The 13,422-nt window shown below is 47.4% G+C and overlaps 5 protein-coding genes and 1 non-coding gene across 6 annotated transcripts; 3 read left to right on the top strand and 3 right to left on the bottom strand.

The window, feature by feature from the left end:
• Positions 1-123: 123 nt before the first annotated feature.
• On the bottom strand, positions 124-1,784 carry EDB93DRAFT_1300453 (WD40-repeat-containing domain protein; the record flags this gene model as incomplete). The annotated part of the gene is made up of 9 exons (XM_041454675.1): positions 1,481-1,784; positions 1,330-1,422; positions 1,096-1,269; positions 874-1,026; positions 713-819; positions 639-662; positions 467-588; positions 361-414; positions 124-305 (listed from the first exon to the last, which is right to left on the bottom strand). Exons 1-9 carry the CDS (start codon positions 1,631-1,633, stop codon positions 124-126), a joined length of 1,062 nt encoding a protein of 353 aa, XP_041311624.1. The 5' UTR covers positions 1,634-1,784.
• A 7-nt stretch (positions 1,785-1,791) lies between these two features.
• On the top strand, positions 1,792-1,871 carry EDB93DRAFT_t25. The gene has a single exon. It is a non-coding gene; the product is annotated as a tRNA-Arg (tRNA).
• EDB93DRAFT_1319027 (XFP N-terminal domain-containing protein) lies at positions 1,827-5,044 on the bottom strand (the record flags this gene model as incomplete). The annotated part of the gene is made up of 11 exons (XM_041454869.1): positions 1,827-2,036; positions 2,092-2,254; positions 2,306-2,621; positions 2,673-2,737; positions 2,787-3,068; positions 3,120-3,390; positions 3,440-3,979; positions 4,032-4,322; positions 4,376-4,511; positions 4,656-4,829; positions 4,879-5,044. The coding sequence occupies 11 exons, from the start codon at positions 5,042-5,044 to the stop codon at positions 1,999-2,001; spliced, it is 2,442 nt and encodes an 813-aa protein (XP_041311623.1). The 3' UTR covers positions 1,827-1,998.
• Positions 5,045-5,655: 611 nt separating this feature from the next.
• EDB93DRAFT_1100699 (uncharacterized protein) lies at positions 5,656-6,339 on the bottom strand (the record flags this gene model as incomplete). Its single annotated transcript, XM_041447026.1, has 6 exons — positions 5,656-5,672; positions 5,726-5,758; positions 5,787-5,847; positions 5,911-5,973; positions 6,067-6,098; positions 6,213-6,339. 6 exons carry the CDS (start codon positions 6,337-6,339, stop codon positions 5,656-5,658), a joined length of 333 nt encoding a protein of 110 aa, XP_041311622.1.
• A 681-nt stretch (positions 6,340-7,020) lies between these two features.
• EDB93DRAFT_1042073 (P-loop containing nucleoside triphosphate hydrolase protein) lies at positions 7,021-8,106 on the top strand (the record flags this gene model as incomplete). The annotated part of the gene is made up of 3 exons (XM_041444572.1): positions 7,021-7,063; positions 7,120-7,312; positions 7,362-8,106. Coding segments are annotated over 3 exons (981 nt in total), but the record flags the coding sequence as incomplete, so codon positions are not given.
• Positions 8,107-11,588: 3,482 nt separating this feature from the next.
• Positions 11,589-13,348, top strand: EDB93DRAFT_1077847 (WLM-domain-containing protein; the record flags this gene model as incomplete). Its single annotated transcript, XM_041445344.1, has 10 exons — positions 11,589-11,771; positions 11,825-11,879; positions 11,936-12,006; positions 12,073-12,087; positions 12,137-12,227; positions 12,277-12,362; positions 12,414-12,649; positions 12,696-12,763; positions 12,815-13,208; positions 13,267-13,348. 10 exons carry the CDS (start codon positions 11,589-11,591, stop codon positions 13,346-13,348), a joined length of 1,281 nt encoding a protein of 426 aa, XP_041311620.1.
• Positions 13,349-13,422: the final 74 nt, after the last annotated feature.

Raw genomic sequence — 13,422 nt, 5'->3', positions numbered from 1 at the left:
GCATGTTTGTTTGATAGAGAAACACAACTGCCATTCTATTAATGCAACACATCGAGACACCGACATATGGATGTAGATAGTGTACTACTCAAAAGCAACTCAAAGACTGTCCAGACACCTCACCTACTTCTTTGGCCGCCTTTTGACTTCATCGTCCTTGCAAGCATGTAACATGAGTTTGTTGGGGTGTCCTGGAGTCATGCCGCTGTGGCCTTTAGACCAGTCATACGAGACAGCGTATGCAAAGATCGTGCCGTTCCGATTGAAAGTAGTAGCACTGATCGGCCCAGGGGCAGCTTCGAATGCTAGAAAAGTATGATCAGTACAATCAGAAAGGGCCGGTAATCAAAGCAGGAATACTCTTTAGTCGTGTGCGGGCGTCTTTGTCCCAGAAGTGGATAGTCCCATCAGAGCCTGACCGTCGGAATCAGACCAGCCACGTGAAACCCGAGGCTTCGAAGCTTACCGCAAGTAGAGAAGGTACCGTGCACAGGATGGAAGGATATGTCATTGACGGCGTACACGAGAGACTGATCTTTGGCGTTCGGTGTCTGGTCTTTTCGATGGCACTTGAATGAAAAATTGTTCCTGTACAACACGTGAATGAAGGTATGGGCAGAACTATGAAATACCCATACGAGCTGTCTTTTTCTTCGACGTATCTGTGAGATGATGAGCGCCTGAAAACCAATCATCTGACAAAATCACGTACTGGATAGCCACACGACCTTCCACACTACCTACAGCAAACCCGCTGCTAGCAGAGTTGGTAAAGCATGAAACAACACGTGTTTGCCATTTCAGCGGGGAAATGATCGTCTAGATAGTATATATAGGTCATGTGAGGACATCAAGTGAACCCCGTGGACATACCTTATATGCTGTGTTTGGGTTTGTGAGATTGAAAATCTGGATATGGCGTTCGGCTGTAGCAACTACCATGAGGGGATATTGTACATCCATGCTGTAGCAGCGCTCAGGAAGTTGAACGGTGGCAACAGGAGTTGGCGAGCGCATATCCCAGTACTAGGGTTGTGAGTGATAACGCGAGTCATGAGACACATGCACATGTTACGAGGATTACAAGAAGCTTACTTTGACGGTCTTATCCCAACTGCCAGTGGCCAGAATGCCACCTTGTGGTGTCTCGATCCATTTTACGACCTTCACAGGGGCGTCATGCTGTGCCACTTGCTGTGACTGTCCATTTGTGATATCAAACATACGTGCCGCGTTGTCCGCACCCCCCGAAATAACTTTGTTGCCCTCCTGAAGGCCGAGGAGACGATTCAGCCATGCCAGGTGATGCCAAAGGAAGTACGAGCGCACCTTGTTCCAACACACACTCAATACAGGTCCTTGGTGGCCAAACATGGCCTTTCCTTGAGTCTGCCCTCCAGCGCCAACTTCATACAACCGCACCTATCGATGAATAGATTACGCGTCAAACCTAGGCCAGATAACGTCTAAGATCGCTTACATTGTTATCCCAGCTTCCTACAGCTAGATAGTCTGCTGCAGGGGAGAAAGCTAAGGAAGAGATGGAGTCGGTCGGGGGCTCCGGAACTTCAATATCCTTTTCTGCGGGCGCCGCTGGTGCTGTCGATGCCGTGTTAGTTCCAAAGAATGACATAACGTCTCAGAACAGTTGGAACTGAGAAGATTGCAAAGGTGCAATTCTGAGGAGCAATTCAGTTTCAGTGCAAACAGTTTGGACGAAGCTGAGCAAAGTGTGGCGTGGTAATTTTGGGTCACGCTGTAATTAATGCCAAGGTCGTTGGGAGCAAGCATGGCGGGTTGGCGTAATGGTAACGCGCTAGTTTCCGGTTGGCGATCGCTAGAGATTCTGGGTTCGAGTCCCAGGCCTGTCGCTTTTTGCTTATATCAGCTACAGATTATGCATTGGGCTAATAATACAAGACGCAAAATTACTTGTCACAAATCGAACTATAATATTAATACATAGGGGACCACTGAAACTCATGTCAAGCGTTGTCTTTAGTCAAATCTGGGAGTGTCAAATGTGCCCTCAGGATCTGAATATGCACAGTCAGATGTGGGTACAAGAAGGATAACCGCTAGGTTACTCACCCATCCCATGAGCATAAATATACTTTGTGTCTTCTTTGATCATGTCCATGAAGGCGTTCGCGTTAGTCTCTGAATCTGCCGACAACTTCGTGTTGGATCGAGCACCAGCAGTGATGGCAGCTGCGGCAACGTGATACCTAGACGTGTGATTGCAAAGCATCATCTGAAATTCATGATCAAAATTAGGGGTAATCAATTGCAGTGAATGACACACATCGAATGGTGAGGTCGTTGTTCCCTCCTCTCGATACCCCTCGATGATGATTCTGTCCACGGCAGGCCTCCCAAATATCAAACCTTTCACTTCGATGGGGTAGCCATGGTAATTGATGATGATATTCTTGTCCTCGGTGAAAAGCGTATTAAAACCATCGTCGCTCAAAGCATGCGGGTGGATGCCATGGGGTCCGAGAACCATGAGGTCGGTAACGTTGACGACACGCACTCGCAGAGCGGGAACCATCTTACGAAGGAGTGCCGCGGCCGCTATAACTTCGAATGTCACTTCGACACCGATGCCAACCAGGACGCTGGTTATCTCAATTCAGCCCAAGCTCCATCACTACAAGGAAGATACTCACACATCCGGGTCTTTCCCATCGTCGACGCTCGCAAATTTCCAGATAGACGAGCCCGCAATGCAATGCTGTCTGACATTGAGCAATGCGAGCAAAAAATAGGACGGATCACCTCACCTTGTGCGCTTCCTCAGGGCTCAGCCAGACGGGCGTGGGCTGCTTACTACCAACGATCAAGTTCACATATTTCTTCGCCCCCAAGCAGTGGGACACCGTGGACAAGAAACAATTTGCATCGGGCGGCAGGTACACACGGGCCGACGTCGGCTTCAAGTCGAGGACGGCCCCAATGAAAGACGGGTTCTGATGAGAAAACCCATTATGCTCCTGACGTGCCCACGTAGATGTCTCTAGATAATTCAAGCAGCCAATATTGTGCCTCCAGCCAGTCTCGCGGGCCTGGAAAAGATGTAAGCTACATTAGTTAATCCATCAAAAACATCAACGGACCATTTTCGTGAACTTGCTATACTGCACCATCATGGTGTGTACAATGCCAAGGAAAGCCTCATAGCTAGGGAAGAACGCAGTCCTGCCAGTGAGTGTGTACCCTTGCAACATGCCTTGGCAGGTATGCTCAGACAATATTTCAATGACGCGCCCGCCCTGAGCCCGAGAGGTCTCGTCCCACTGGAAATTGCGTCCGGTGACCTCAAGCACAGCGCCTAGCTTGTTAGACACGAGTTCGTCCGGGGAGAAAATCCGAAAAGTATTTTGGTTACTAGAAGAGGATGATTAGGAATTAGTAGACAAGTGAAAGGAAAACATACTCCTTGATCGTATCCCTCAACAGCGTTCCGACTACCTCCATACAACTTGCCTGCGATCCCTTTTGAACCCCAAGACAGGTCCATTCTGGAACTTCGATGGGCTGGAATGCAGCATGTGCTTCCTTCCTGCAACCAAGCTTTTTATCCCTCTTGTCAGGCACGATGCTTAGCAACTCTTCGGTAGGTGCACCCTCCACCCCTATGTCGTCTTTGGTAGTGAAAAGCTCATGAGGATTGTAGCTTTGAAGCCAATCCTGTAGGGCTTGAAGCTCCTCCTGTGACGTCTTGGCCTGTGGAAGTGGCACTTGGTGTGAGCGAAATGACCCCTCGATGAACTCGTTATGCATCTTCTTGGGACCGGTCCAACCCTTTGGAGTGCGGAGGATCAAAATAGGCCAGCGCGGCTTCTCGATAGGCTTCATTGAGCGCGCCTCACGTTGAATATGATAAATTTCCTCCAATGCCCATTCCATCGACGCAGCCAAATCCTGATCAATATTTTCCAAGTCACTAACAATGCGGACCTGATAGCCGTAACCACTGAAATGAATACGTCAGACTTGAAGAATACATGCCGCAGTTCACCCCAGACCTGAATAGGGCTATGAGCTCTTTGTCGTCCATACATCCGTAAATGGTACGTTCGGAGATCTTGAACCCATTCACATGCACAATAGGGAGAACCGCGCCGGATTCAGCGGGATCGATGTACTTGTACGCATGCCAGGCAGTGGCGGTCGGGCCGGTTTCAGCCTCGCCATCACCAACAACACAGGTAACGACAAGATGAGGGTTGTCCATGACAGCGCCAAACGCAACGCTGAGAGCGTAGCCGAGTTCACCACCTTCATGAATGGATCCTGGAGTTTGGGCATTGATATGGCTAATATAGAATGGTGAGACCGAACCAACATCAGAATGTTCAAGTAGGCAGACCTTGGGAAACCTCCAGGAGCACTAAATTTTGTGATGAGCCTTGTCAAGCCAGTACGATCACGCGTGTAATGGTCCCAGAAGGGAGATAATGAGTCTTCGAGCCATAAGGACGCCAAGATGGCAGGTGCTCCATGACCTGAAAGAAAGAGTTAGTAACTGTCTTATGGCAATCACGTGATACATGAATATACATGTGCATGAATCATGAATGTCAATCATAATCATGATGGTGTGCGTGTATGCGTTGCATACCGTGTGCAAGGTTAAAAATTTGACTCGCCTGGACCAACTACCAGCAAGGAGTCGACACCAGTCTCCTTAATGATCCTGTTGAGGTGCGCATATACCAAGACCAGGCCAGGGCATGTACCCCAATGGCCAAGAAGCCTCGGTTTAATGTCATCAAAAGTTAACTGATGCTCAAGCAGGATATTATCCTTCAAAAAAATCATCGCTATTGGAGTCATTTAATAGATCTTTGCGCGCTGAGGGTACTGACATACCAGCGGCAATGTAGTTGGCTGCTCGCCTAAATTTCTGAATTGCACGGAGCTCGGACGGCGTGAGGGGATTTTTCGATTTGAGTTTAACGGCGTACTCGTTCATCGAGTCTGGGAGACGAGAGGGGGTTGGGGGAGGGTTTGGCCGGGTAATTATCTGACCAGGCATTGTGTCGGGCGAAGATACTATCAACAGGCTCTAGGTTTGAGGATGCAATTTTTTTCCGAGTATATCGTTTATACAAGCAGCACTTGGTTGTGGTCGAAGGTGTGTTGCCTCCATTGACCGGTATTATAAGGAGCAATTTAAAGGGGCTTCCGGCTCCCCGATTATTGGGAATTTGACGCAATGGTTGCTTCATCGATTTCTCTCATTCAAAAGCTACCACATGCCTCAAGGCTAGATATCAATATCCATTCGTGATATCTATCATATTCTTGACTTCATTCTCGCAAGTCGACTTGAGATTAGAGCGTCGAGCAATTCTACAGCGAGCGCTAGATATATCTTATAGGGGCTATTTCCAGGTTTGGAAAAAATCAACCCCTCTCTACCAGTACTTGGTATGACATATATGCCATCTCTGCCCCTCGAATTTCATGGGCCCACCGGTACCACACCTCCAGACTGTCAATGATGAAAGTTTCCATAACATTATCCTACAAACTGCTAAATCTACACATAAATTGTACATATTCAAAAAATGCCGGTATGTGTTTATTACGATCGGTAATCTGGATTGTGACCCGAAGTAAATATATTAGTAGATTACATGCCCCTTAGACTTCGAGTAATTCTGCGTGACATGAGCAACCTTTCAACAAAACGATAGGAAAGTGAAATACTCACGGAATGGGCGTTGGTTCGCAGTGAACCGGCGCTCTGCGAGTAGTATTTGAGTGCTTCACACCTCCTCTAATGAACAGCGTCGGTCTACCAGGAATGCGGTCCATTGTGTCGAACAATAAAGACTGTATTAACAATGATTCAGGAAGTTGTTGTAGCGATTCAGCAAGATAAAAGTTATTGCTCACCTCGGTCTGGGAGAAATTAGAAAAGAGGATATCGGTTTTTGAAACAGAGACTTCCGCAGATGCCTTGTGAGACGATTGCAATGCGCATTAGGCATTTTATATATCTCACAGAGAGAGAAGGTGGAGGGCATGGACAAAACATTAAGCCACTAGTACGCGAGCAGCTATGTGCGGTGGCTGGCTTGCCGCTAACAACATGAGCATAGAGTGAAGGCAAATGAAAATCAAACCTTCTGTGGCACACCTCGAGTTATTGATACTCGCCTATGCTGGATAACGAACTTCCAACAAGTACAACGTACAAAAATCGGCCCGGTAGAATGCTGTAACTCCGCCCGTATAGACCAGTGTCACGAGACCAACAGGCCAGAACATCGCATGCCAGACGGGAATGTTGTCAACGTTACCCTGACGGGCCAAAGATAGCATGCCAGGTCAAAAGATTGGCTGCCAACCAATTAAGAAGGCTTGGCCTGTGGCGAGACCGACGGCCAGGGTTTTTGAGAAGCACGTAGGCCTCTGGAGTCTGTATCAGGCCCGCACCATCCACTCTGGCGACCACAACCTGGAACATCAGATCTGAGATCTGAGGGATGGCATTACTGTGTGGCTGTAGCTATAAATCTAATCGCATTAGCACACAGGAATAACTGCAGTCACAGAAAGGCCTGCCTCACCCTTGCCACCGACTAGCGAATCCGCCAGTGAACTCGAACTCGTGTTGTGAATTGTGTGATGAGAGAAGCGGCTAAGTGAAAGTGATAACAACAAAGCACTTATGATCGAACATACTTCCCCAACCACTGAGTCCGGAGATTCGGAAAGCTCAGTGCTCACCGGAGCCAAGACTGGAACACAGTACGTTATGCATATAGTAAGTGACATATTTGTTCAGGCCTTCAATGATTTCAATGTCCTCCATAGCACGTGATGGTGTATGCAACGTGGATTCAACGAGGACCGTGTCTCAGAGTCCAAACAAAAGCATTGTCCTGGACGCGCAATACGCCGTTCTGTCCCCTCCTTACACATTGATCATGACTGGAGCATTGAATATCAGAATAGCGTATGTATCAACTGTGTCCCAAGAATTTCTTCTACTTAGGTCATATTTGCAGTATCATGGGACCCTCTGGAAGTGGCAAGACGACATGTGTGTCACTAAGGATGAAAACTTATCCAAGAAAACCGCTGATTGACTACTCTCAGTCGTCAATGAAGCCAGCGGATCTGACTTCACAATCGGAAAGGGTCTCGAGAGTTGCACCAGTGAGGTGCAAGCAACGAAACCCTTCAAACTCAACGGCCGGGAAGTGACATTGATCGACACTCCCGGCTTCGACGATACCAGCCGCAGTGATACAGACATCTTAGCGATGATAGGAGCCTACCTCTCACAGACGTCTGTCTTCGTTGCCATGCTTTTTCTTGTTCTGACCCAAATGTTACAGATATGAGCACGGTGCCAAACTTGCTGGCATCATCTACATGCACCGCATATCAGATTTCCGGATGGGAGGAACAAACAAACGGAATTTCAAGCTGTTCCGAGAGCTCTGTGGGGAGTCCACTCTGCGAAACGTGTTGATCGTGACGAACATGTGGAGTCAGGTCGCTCCTGACCTTGGGGAGTTGAGGGAGAAGGAGCTAGAGAATAATTTTTTCAAAGGAATTCTCGACAAGGGTGCGCGGATCTTGAGGCATGAAGGCACGCAAGAATCGACGCACCGCATCCTACGATACCTGATTCATAACCAACCCACCACGCTCCTCATTCAAAAGGAGCTCGTGAACGAGCACAAGGATATCATACAGACCTCCGCAGGATCTGAGCTGACGCGAGTTCTGAATGAGCAACGAGAGCGCCATGAAGAGGTGGTGGCTCAGTTGCGCAAGGACATGGAGGTAGCGATCCGAAATAAGGACCACGAAACGAGGGAAGAACTTAAGGAGGAGATCCATGCCAAGCACGAGCAGATCCTGAAGTTACAAAGCGAAAACGAACGACTAGAGGTAGAGTTCAGGGCCGCCAAAGAGAGGCTCGAGGCCCGGATCAGCGCAGTGGAAGAGAAGCATCATGAGCAAGGACAGACTGTAGACGCCTTGAAAGAACAGCTGGAGATAGAGAGAAAAGATAGGAAAAAAATGGCCATCGAGCAGGAACAGAGGGAACAGCGATTGCGCCACCTGGAAGAGGAAAATACGAAAGCTCAGGAACTGGAGCGCCTAAACAGCCTTCGCGAATTAAATAGACTTGTTGCTATTCGCGTTGAGCTCCAGGAAGAGCTTCGAAAGGAAGAGCAACAAAGCACGAAGGATTCCGAACCCAGCGACAACGGGGTGATAGAGGATGTGGTCGCCTGGGTGAAGTCGTGGTGGTCGTGGCGTGAACTTTTTTAGCCTGTAAAAGCAGAATTATTCGAGTTTAACTTTATTTATACAAGGGTAGTTGGACGAGCGTGCTCCTCAGCACTGTCCATCGGGTCTATCACTGCCTGAGCCTGTCTCACTATCTTCTCGGCCGGTACCCTGAGTATCGTTCGGCATGTCTATCGTATGAATCGGTCATCGCCGGGAACGGCGCCTAGTTGATATGGTTATGGCAATATCGCGACTCATCAGAGGCTCGGAACCAGCCTGGCTTAATATATAACCACGGACCAGGCTGGTCGATCTTGGAGATTTGGCAGGCGAAGCACGGAGTTTTAATTTAGCAGGTGCCGGTCGTGCCGGTCGAAGTACATAGTTACTGTCGACTATCAATATCAATCACCAGAAACTTTCGTTCGCGCACTGCATAGAGTACCGCATCTTTCTCGCTTTTGCGCTGCATCACTAAAATTGAAATAGGATACTTTAAATGATAAGAAGCAATTCATGCAGAGTGTCTTTCCGGAGCTCGAAGAACCACATGTCTTCCTGCAAGCAAAGATACGAGAGCCTTGAGTTGAAATAACTTCGGGATTTTGGTGCCTTTTGAGATAAAATCAAGGTGCGCGAAAGCTTCGAGTACTTGCTGGATCTGTATCATTGAAAGTGTGTTTGTAAAGTCCGTCGGAAGGTTTTCGAGAGCATTCAAAGCTGGGACATAGGGAATACAGAACCAATGTTGAAACTCGTGATTTAGGATCGTCATAACATAGAGATGTCTACAGCACTGTGTTCTGTACAATGTCTGGACTCGACGACACCCGGCACAACCGGCACCTGCTAAATTAAAACTCCGTGCTCTGCCTGTCCGAGATCGACCAGTCTAACTACGTGACCCGAAAATGACAAAGCTACTTTGTCTAGCTTTACCTTTACATACAATTCGGTGAATCTTCGATCTGATCTTACCAAATAAATCTAGGAAAAGCATCGTCTTGCCGATTTCGTGATGGAACTCATCCGTTCACTGATGAGTCAACTAGGTTGATTGCAGGCCCTTCGGAATCGGAGGCAGCCAATATTCATCACTGTCATGCGGTACAAGCAGTGCACATTAGCATTGAACGGCGGTATATCTAGCATAAACGCTAGATCCTTATGACCCCAATATCTTCTGCTCACTCACACCCATCCGCCAAATATGAACCTGGTCTCAAATGATCCTAGTTGGCGGTCGACAGTCAATTCAAATATTTTTCTAAGCTACTTAATGGGTTCGTCTTATCAGTTGGTGATGTCTCGATCTAACATCGACTTGCGGTTTCGCAGTTGCTGCAGGCCTCGTGGTGGTATACGATTGGAGTGAGCAGGACAGTGTTCGAAACCCGTTGATATTCTCATGATAGTTCTAGTGTTAACTCTTGGACAAGAGGTATATCGATGTTATCTCCTGGGCAGCCACCTTGCTAAGAATGTCATAGATTGTACTGATCTGGGTAAATGACAGAGTCTCATATCTGAAGAAAAATAGGAGAATACAATGACTAACTTGTGACAGAGGCAACACTGGTCTCTCATGACTGTATTGTACCTGGTTGTTCGTACTTCGTGTTACATTATAGCGTGGTTGGCAAGTTGTGCTGACTCAAAAATTTTCTAGATACGCTATGTTGGAATACCATATTCTATGTATGTTTTTGAAGCCAACAAGTTGGTACTGTACTAATAACCCATCTCTCATGATCAGTATAAATGTTCTGTGTATGTGTCATAGTATGCCCTGTGTTCGACTCTTCTGACCGACAGCAAATAGTACATGTGCCATTGGTCTCGAAGACAGATGCAGTGAGTATTCCCCAACCATCATTTTCATCCAATGAATATACTCATTTGTAGGGGTGAGTGAGATTCTGACCATTCAACTTGGCTAAGCATAATGGCTCAATAGGTGTAAGTCCAAGTGTTTGATCCTAGTATGGTCACTAACCGGGTGTTTCAGGCAACATTATGAACTACGCATTGAGTGTGACAGATGTGGCCGTAGCTGTCATGTTAGGTGGTGAGTTACCCAGCTGCAATCCTCCGTGATATCGACTCAACTGAAACATGATGCAAGTCATCATGATTGCTCGGCTGCATGCTATGTATCAGGGATCGAGATTCATGCTTATCTTCCTTGTTATCATCTTCCTGACTATAACCATCGCCTGTGGAGTACTCATGGCAATAGCACTCAAGGATACTGTAATGGGTAAGCTTTACTTATTGACTTGAAGAACACAGCTTATTAGACAAATACCAGAGGAGCTGATAGTCTATGGCACATACATGTGTGATTATAGATTTGAGGGGGATGCTCAACTCCTGATTTCGATGCTTTGGGTTCTCTACTGCTGTTTGGTAGGTACTCGCACTGTGTCTTTCAGTCTGGATATCTGTGAAACACTTCCGTGACCTGCGACAACTCGGCCCATCGACTGGATCGACCTTCAGGCGACTGTTTCAGAGTACTGATAAAATCACATGTGCTTTATTTTGCGAGGTTAGCTTGTAATGTGAATGTGCTTGTCTTTTTTTGCTCACGTTCCGCACATGCTAGCTTTGTTGGTGTCTCTTGCTTTCAGTTGCTTACTTTCTCTCCAGAGCGAGAGGTGCGCTGACCTGTTGCCGCACAATTACTGCTTATCATTTCTGCAGAATTCGAATTCTATGAGAATATACATGCTCAGTAATGCTTGTCAGATTTTCTTGGCCAGTGCAAATGTATGTGCTGGGACCACGCCTCATCCTTAGCGTTCGAGAATATCATGCTAAGCTAGTGGCCAAATCCGACACGGAAACTAGCATGGATACAATTCTTTTCCAGGAGCGTGTACATATACTAACTAGCAATACAGTGTAGGGAAATTCTTGCCTGAGTTTTACCCATGGAGGAGAGGTCTGTATTTATTTTAGTGTAATTCAAAGTATATTTAAGATGAGATTTATGTGGACATTTCTTGTTGTGTCACGACTACAAGTCGGTGAACCACCTGCCCACACTTGCACTGAAATTGGTTCTCTGAGTCAGTGTGATATATTCAACCCTTAGGGAAAGAGAGATCCAAGTGTTGGACGTAAAGGTACCGCCACCGTATTGCAGGTACGAGCCCAAAGAGGCACGTCACAGAGTGACGAATTCAATATTTGTGTTTATTATGTGTATGATACTATCGACTCCTAGTACTTATACTGACTAGCACTTCCTTTTGATGTTTATCTATTTCATTGGCAAGTACATTTTGCACCTTGAGAATTGTTAACAAGTCATGGTCCACGTCCGCATCAACGAGCGCGAAGCTAACCCGAATCCGCACGTCAATTTCATTTCTGTTCTGCCTATGGTCGATGCCACTCTCGAGGATGATGCTCGACAACTTATGCGGGCGCTGGCCGCGCAGGTGAGGCCTATCATGAAGGCTCATGGTTTCACCGTGAACAGCTTGGAAGAGGTGCGTGTCTCTTCTAGTGTCCCTAGGTTAGATTTCCTACGTCGACTATCTAGTACGAGTATAACAGAGTGTTCGCGGGGCGGAACTGGAACAATGGGGAGACAATTGGTACGCAAACTACCCCGGAACGATATCACAGAGCTGTACTGATGGTGTCAATGTAGAGCTGGTTTTGAAGTCTGCTAGCGGTTCATTTGTACCAATCCACTGGCTTTTGAGTACATTGTGCCACGAAGTAAGTCTTCCTTTGCGACTTGTGTGACAAGTCACTAATTAACACTGGACGCGTCTGTCGCGTTAGATCGCCCACATAAAGGTCAGTCATACCGATTCGCAACTATCCGACACCCTGACATGCGATACAGCACATGAACCACGGACCTGCCTTCCAAGCCCTCTGGCAACAACTACGGAATGACGTCCGTGCCCTCCAAAATAAGGGATATTATGGCGACGGTACGCACCACACCCAAATTTCTCTTACATACACCTCACAATTCACCAGGCTATTGGTCTTCCGGGACCAGATTAGCAGATTCCGTAAAAATAGCCGGCCAAGGTATTGAAACGGGAGACCTTCCTGAATACATGGTCAGTTGACCTTCGTCTTTCTCATCTATGTCTCTCAGATGGTGCAAACAGTGTGGTGGTGCTCACTCACGTGCTCGACCTGCCTCCTACCAACGACGTAAAAGAACCGCTAAATTTAGCGGGCCCTCTGTGCACACAGGTGCTCAATCCGAGAAGAAACGCAAGGCTGGGTCCAGGATTACCAACACTAACGTATTTGGTTTGGGTGGAAAGGCACTGAACGAGGGCGCCATTGGCGAGAAGAAAGAAGCCGGCACTGGATTTAGGAAGAAAGCTGGAAGGCATGTGTTTCGCCTTTCAAATAGCGTGGGCTCATGCATCATGGTTGGTTAGTAAACGCGCCCGGGAAGAACGTGCACTCGCTGCCGAGAGACGTATGGAGACGCTCAAAAGTTGGTTTTGTCTTCCCCTCGTCACGTCAAGCGATTCACGTTCTCCTTCAATCTCTTCAGCGTCAGCATCCTCTTCGCGTCTGAAGAGTGAAGCTACAACAGGTTCAGAATCTGAATCTGATGTTGAACTATTAGAAACAGACCAAGACCGTCGAAGGACCATGCTTGAATCCGTAGGCGGACAGGATCTCAACGAAATGAAAGCAGCCAGTTATGATTTCTCAGATGACTTTAGACTCCCCGGAGAAATTGGCAGTAATTCATGCAGCATCCACAAAATTGAACGTCCCGAAGCTACTGTGTCGACAGATGCACAGCCCGGTTCATCAACCCGACCCGAGAAGCGTCGGCGTGCGCAAGACCAAGAACCATCTGTCACTAAGAAATTCCAGATTTTTGATGCTCCAAAACCTGAAGATCAGTTGAATGGCTGGAACTGTCTTGTGTGTACCCTGTACGTCTTCTTCGAGATGAGGTTCAGGTCGATGGAATCAATTTGATCGTGTTATCAGAGCCAACGAGCCAGAACACCTAGCCTGTTCTGCCTGCAGCACCCCCAGGGGAGATTCTCTCTGGGCTGGTAGAGTTTTATGAGCATCGGACTTGGACTACTATACCAGTATACCCAATCATGTCAGTACTAGTATCTGTTGTGACAACTATAGTGA

Source organism: Suillus bovinus (genome assembly GCF_016758785.1).
Source record: "Suillus bovinus strain UH-Sbo-P2 chromosome Unknown EDB93scaffold_6, whole genome shotgun sequence".
Lineage (NCBI taxonomy): Eukaryota > Fungi > Basidiomycota > Agaricomycetes > Boletales > Suillaceae > Suillus > Suillus bovinus.
The sequence above is the reverse complement of the archived record's forward strand: the minus strand, read 5'-3'. Positions and strand labels throughout refer to the sequence as shown.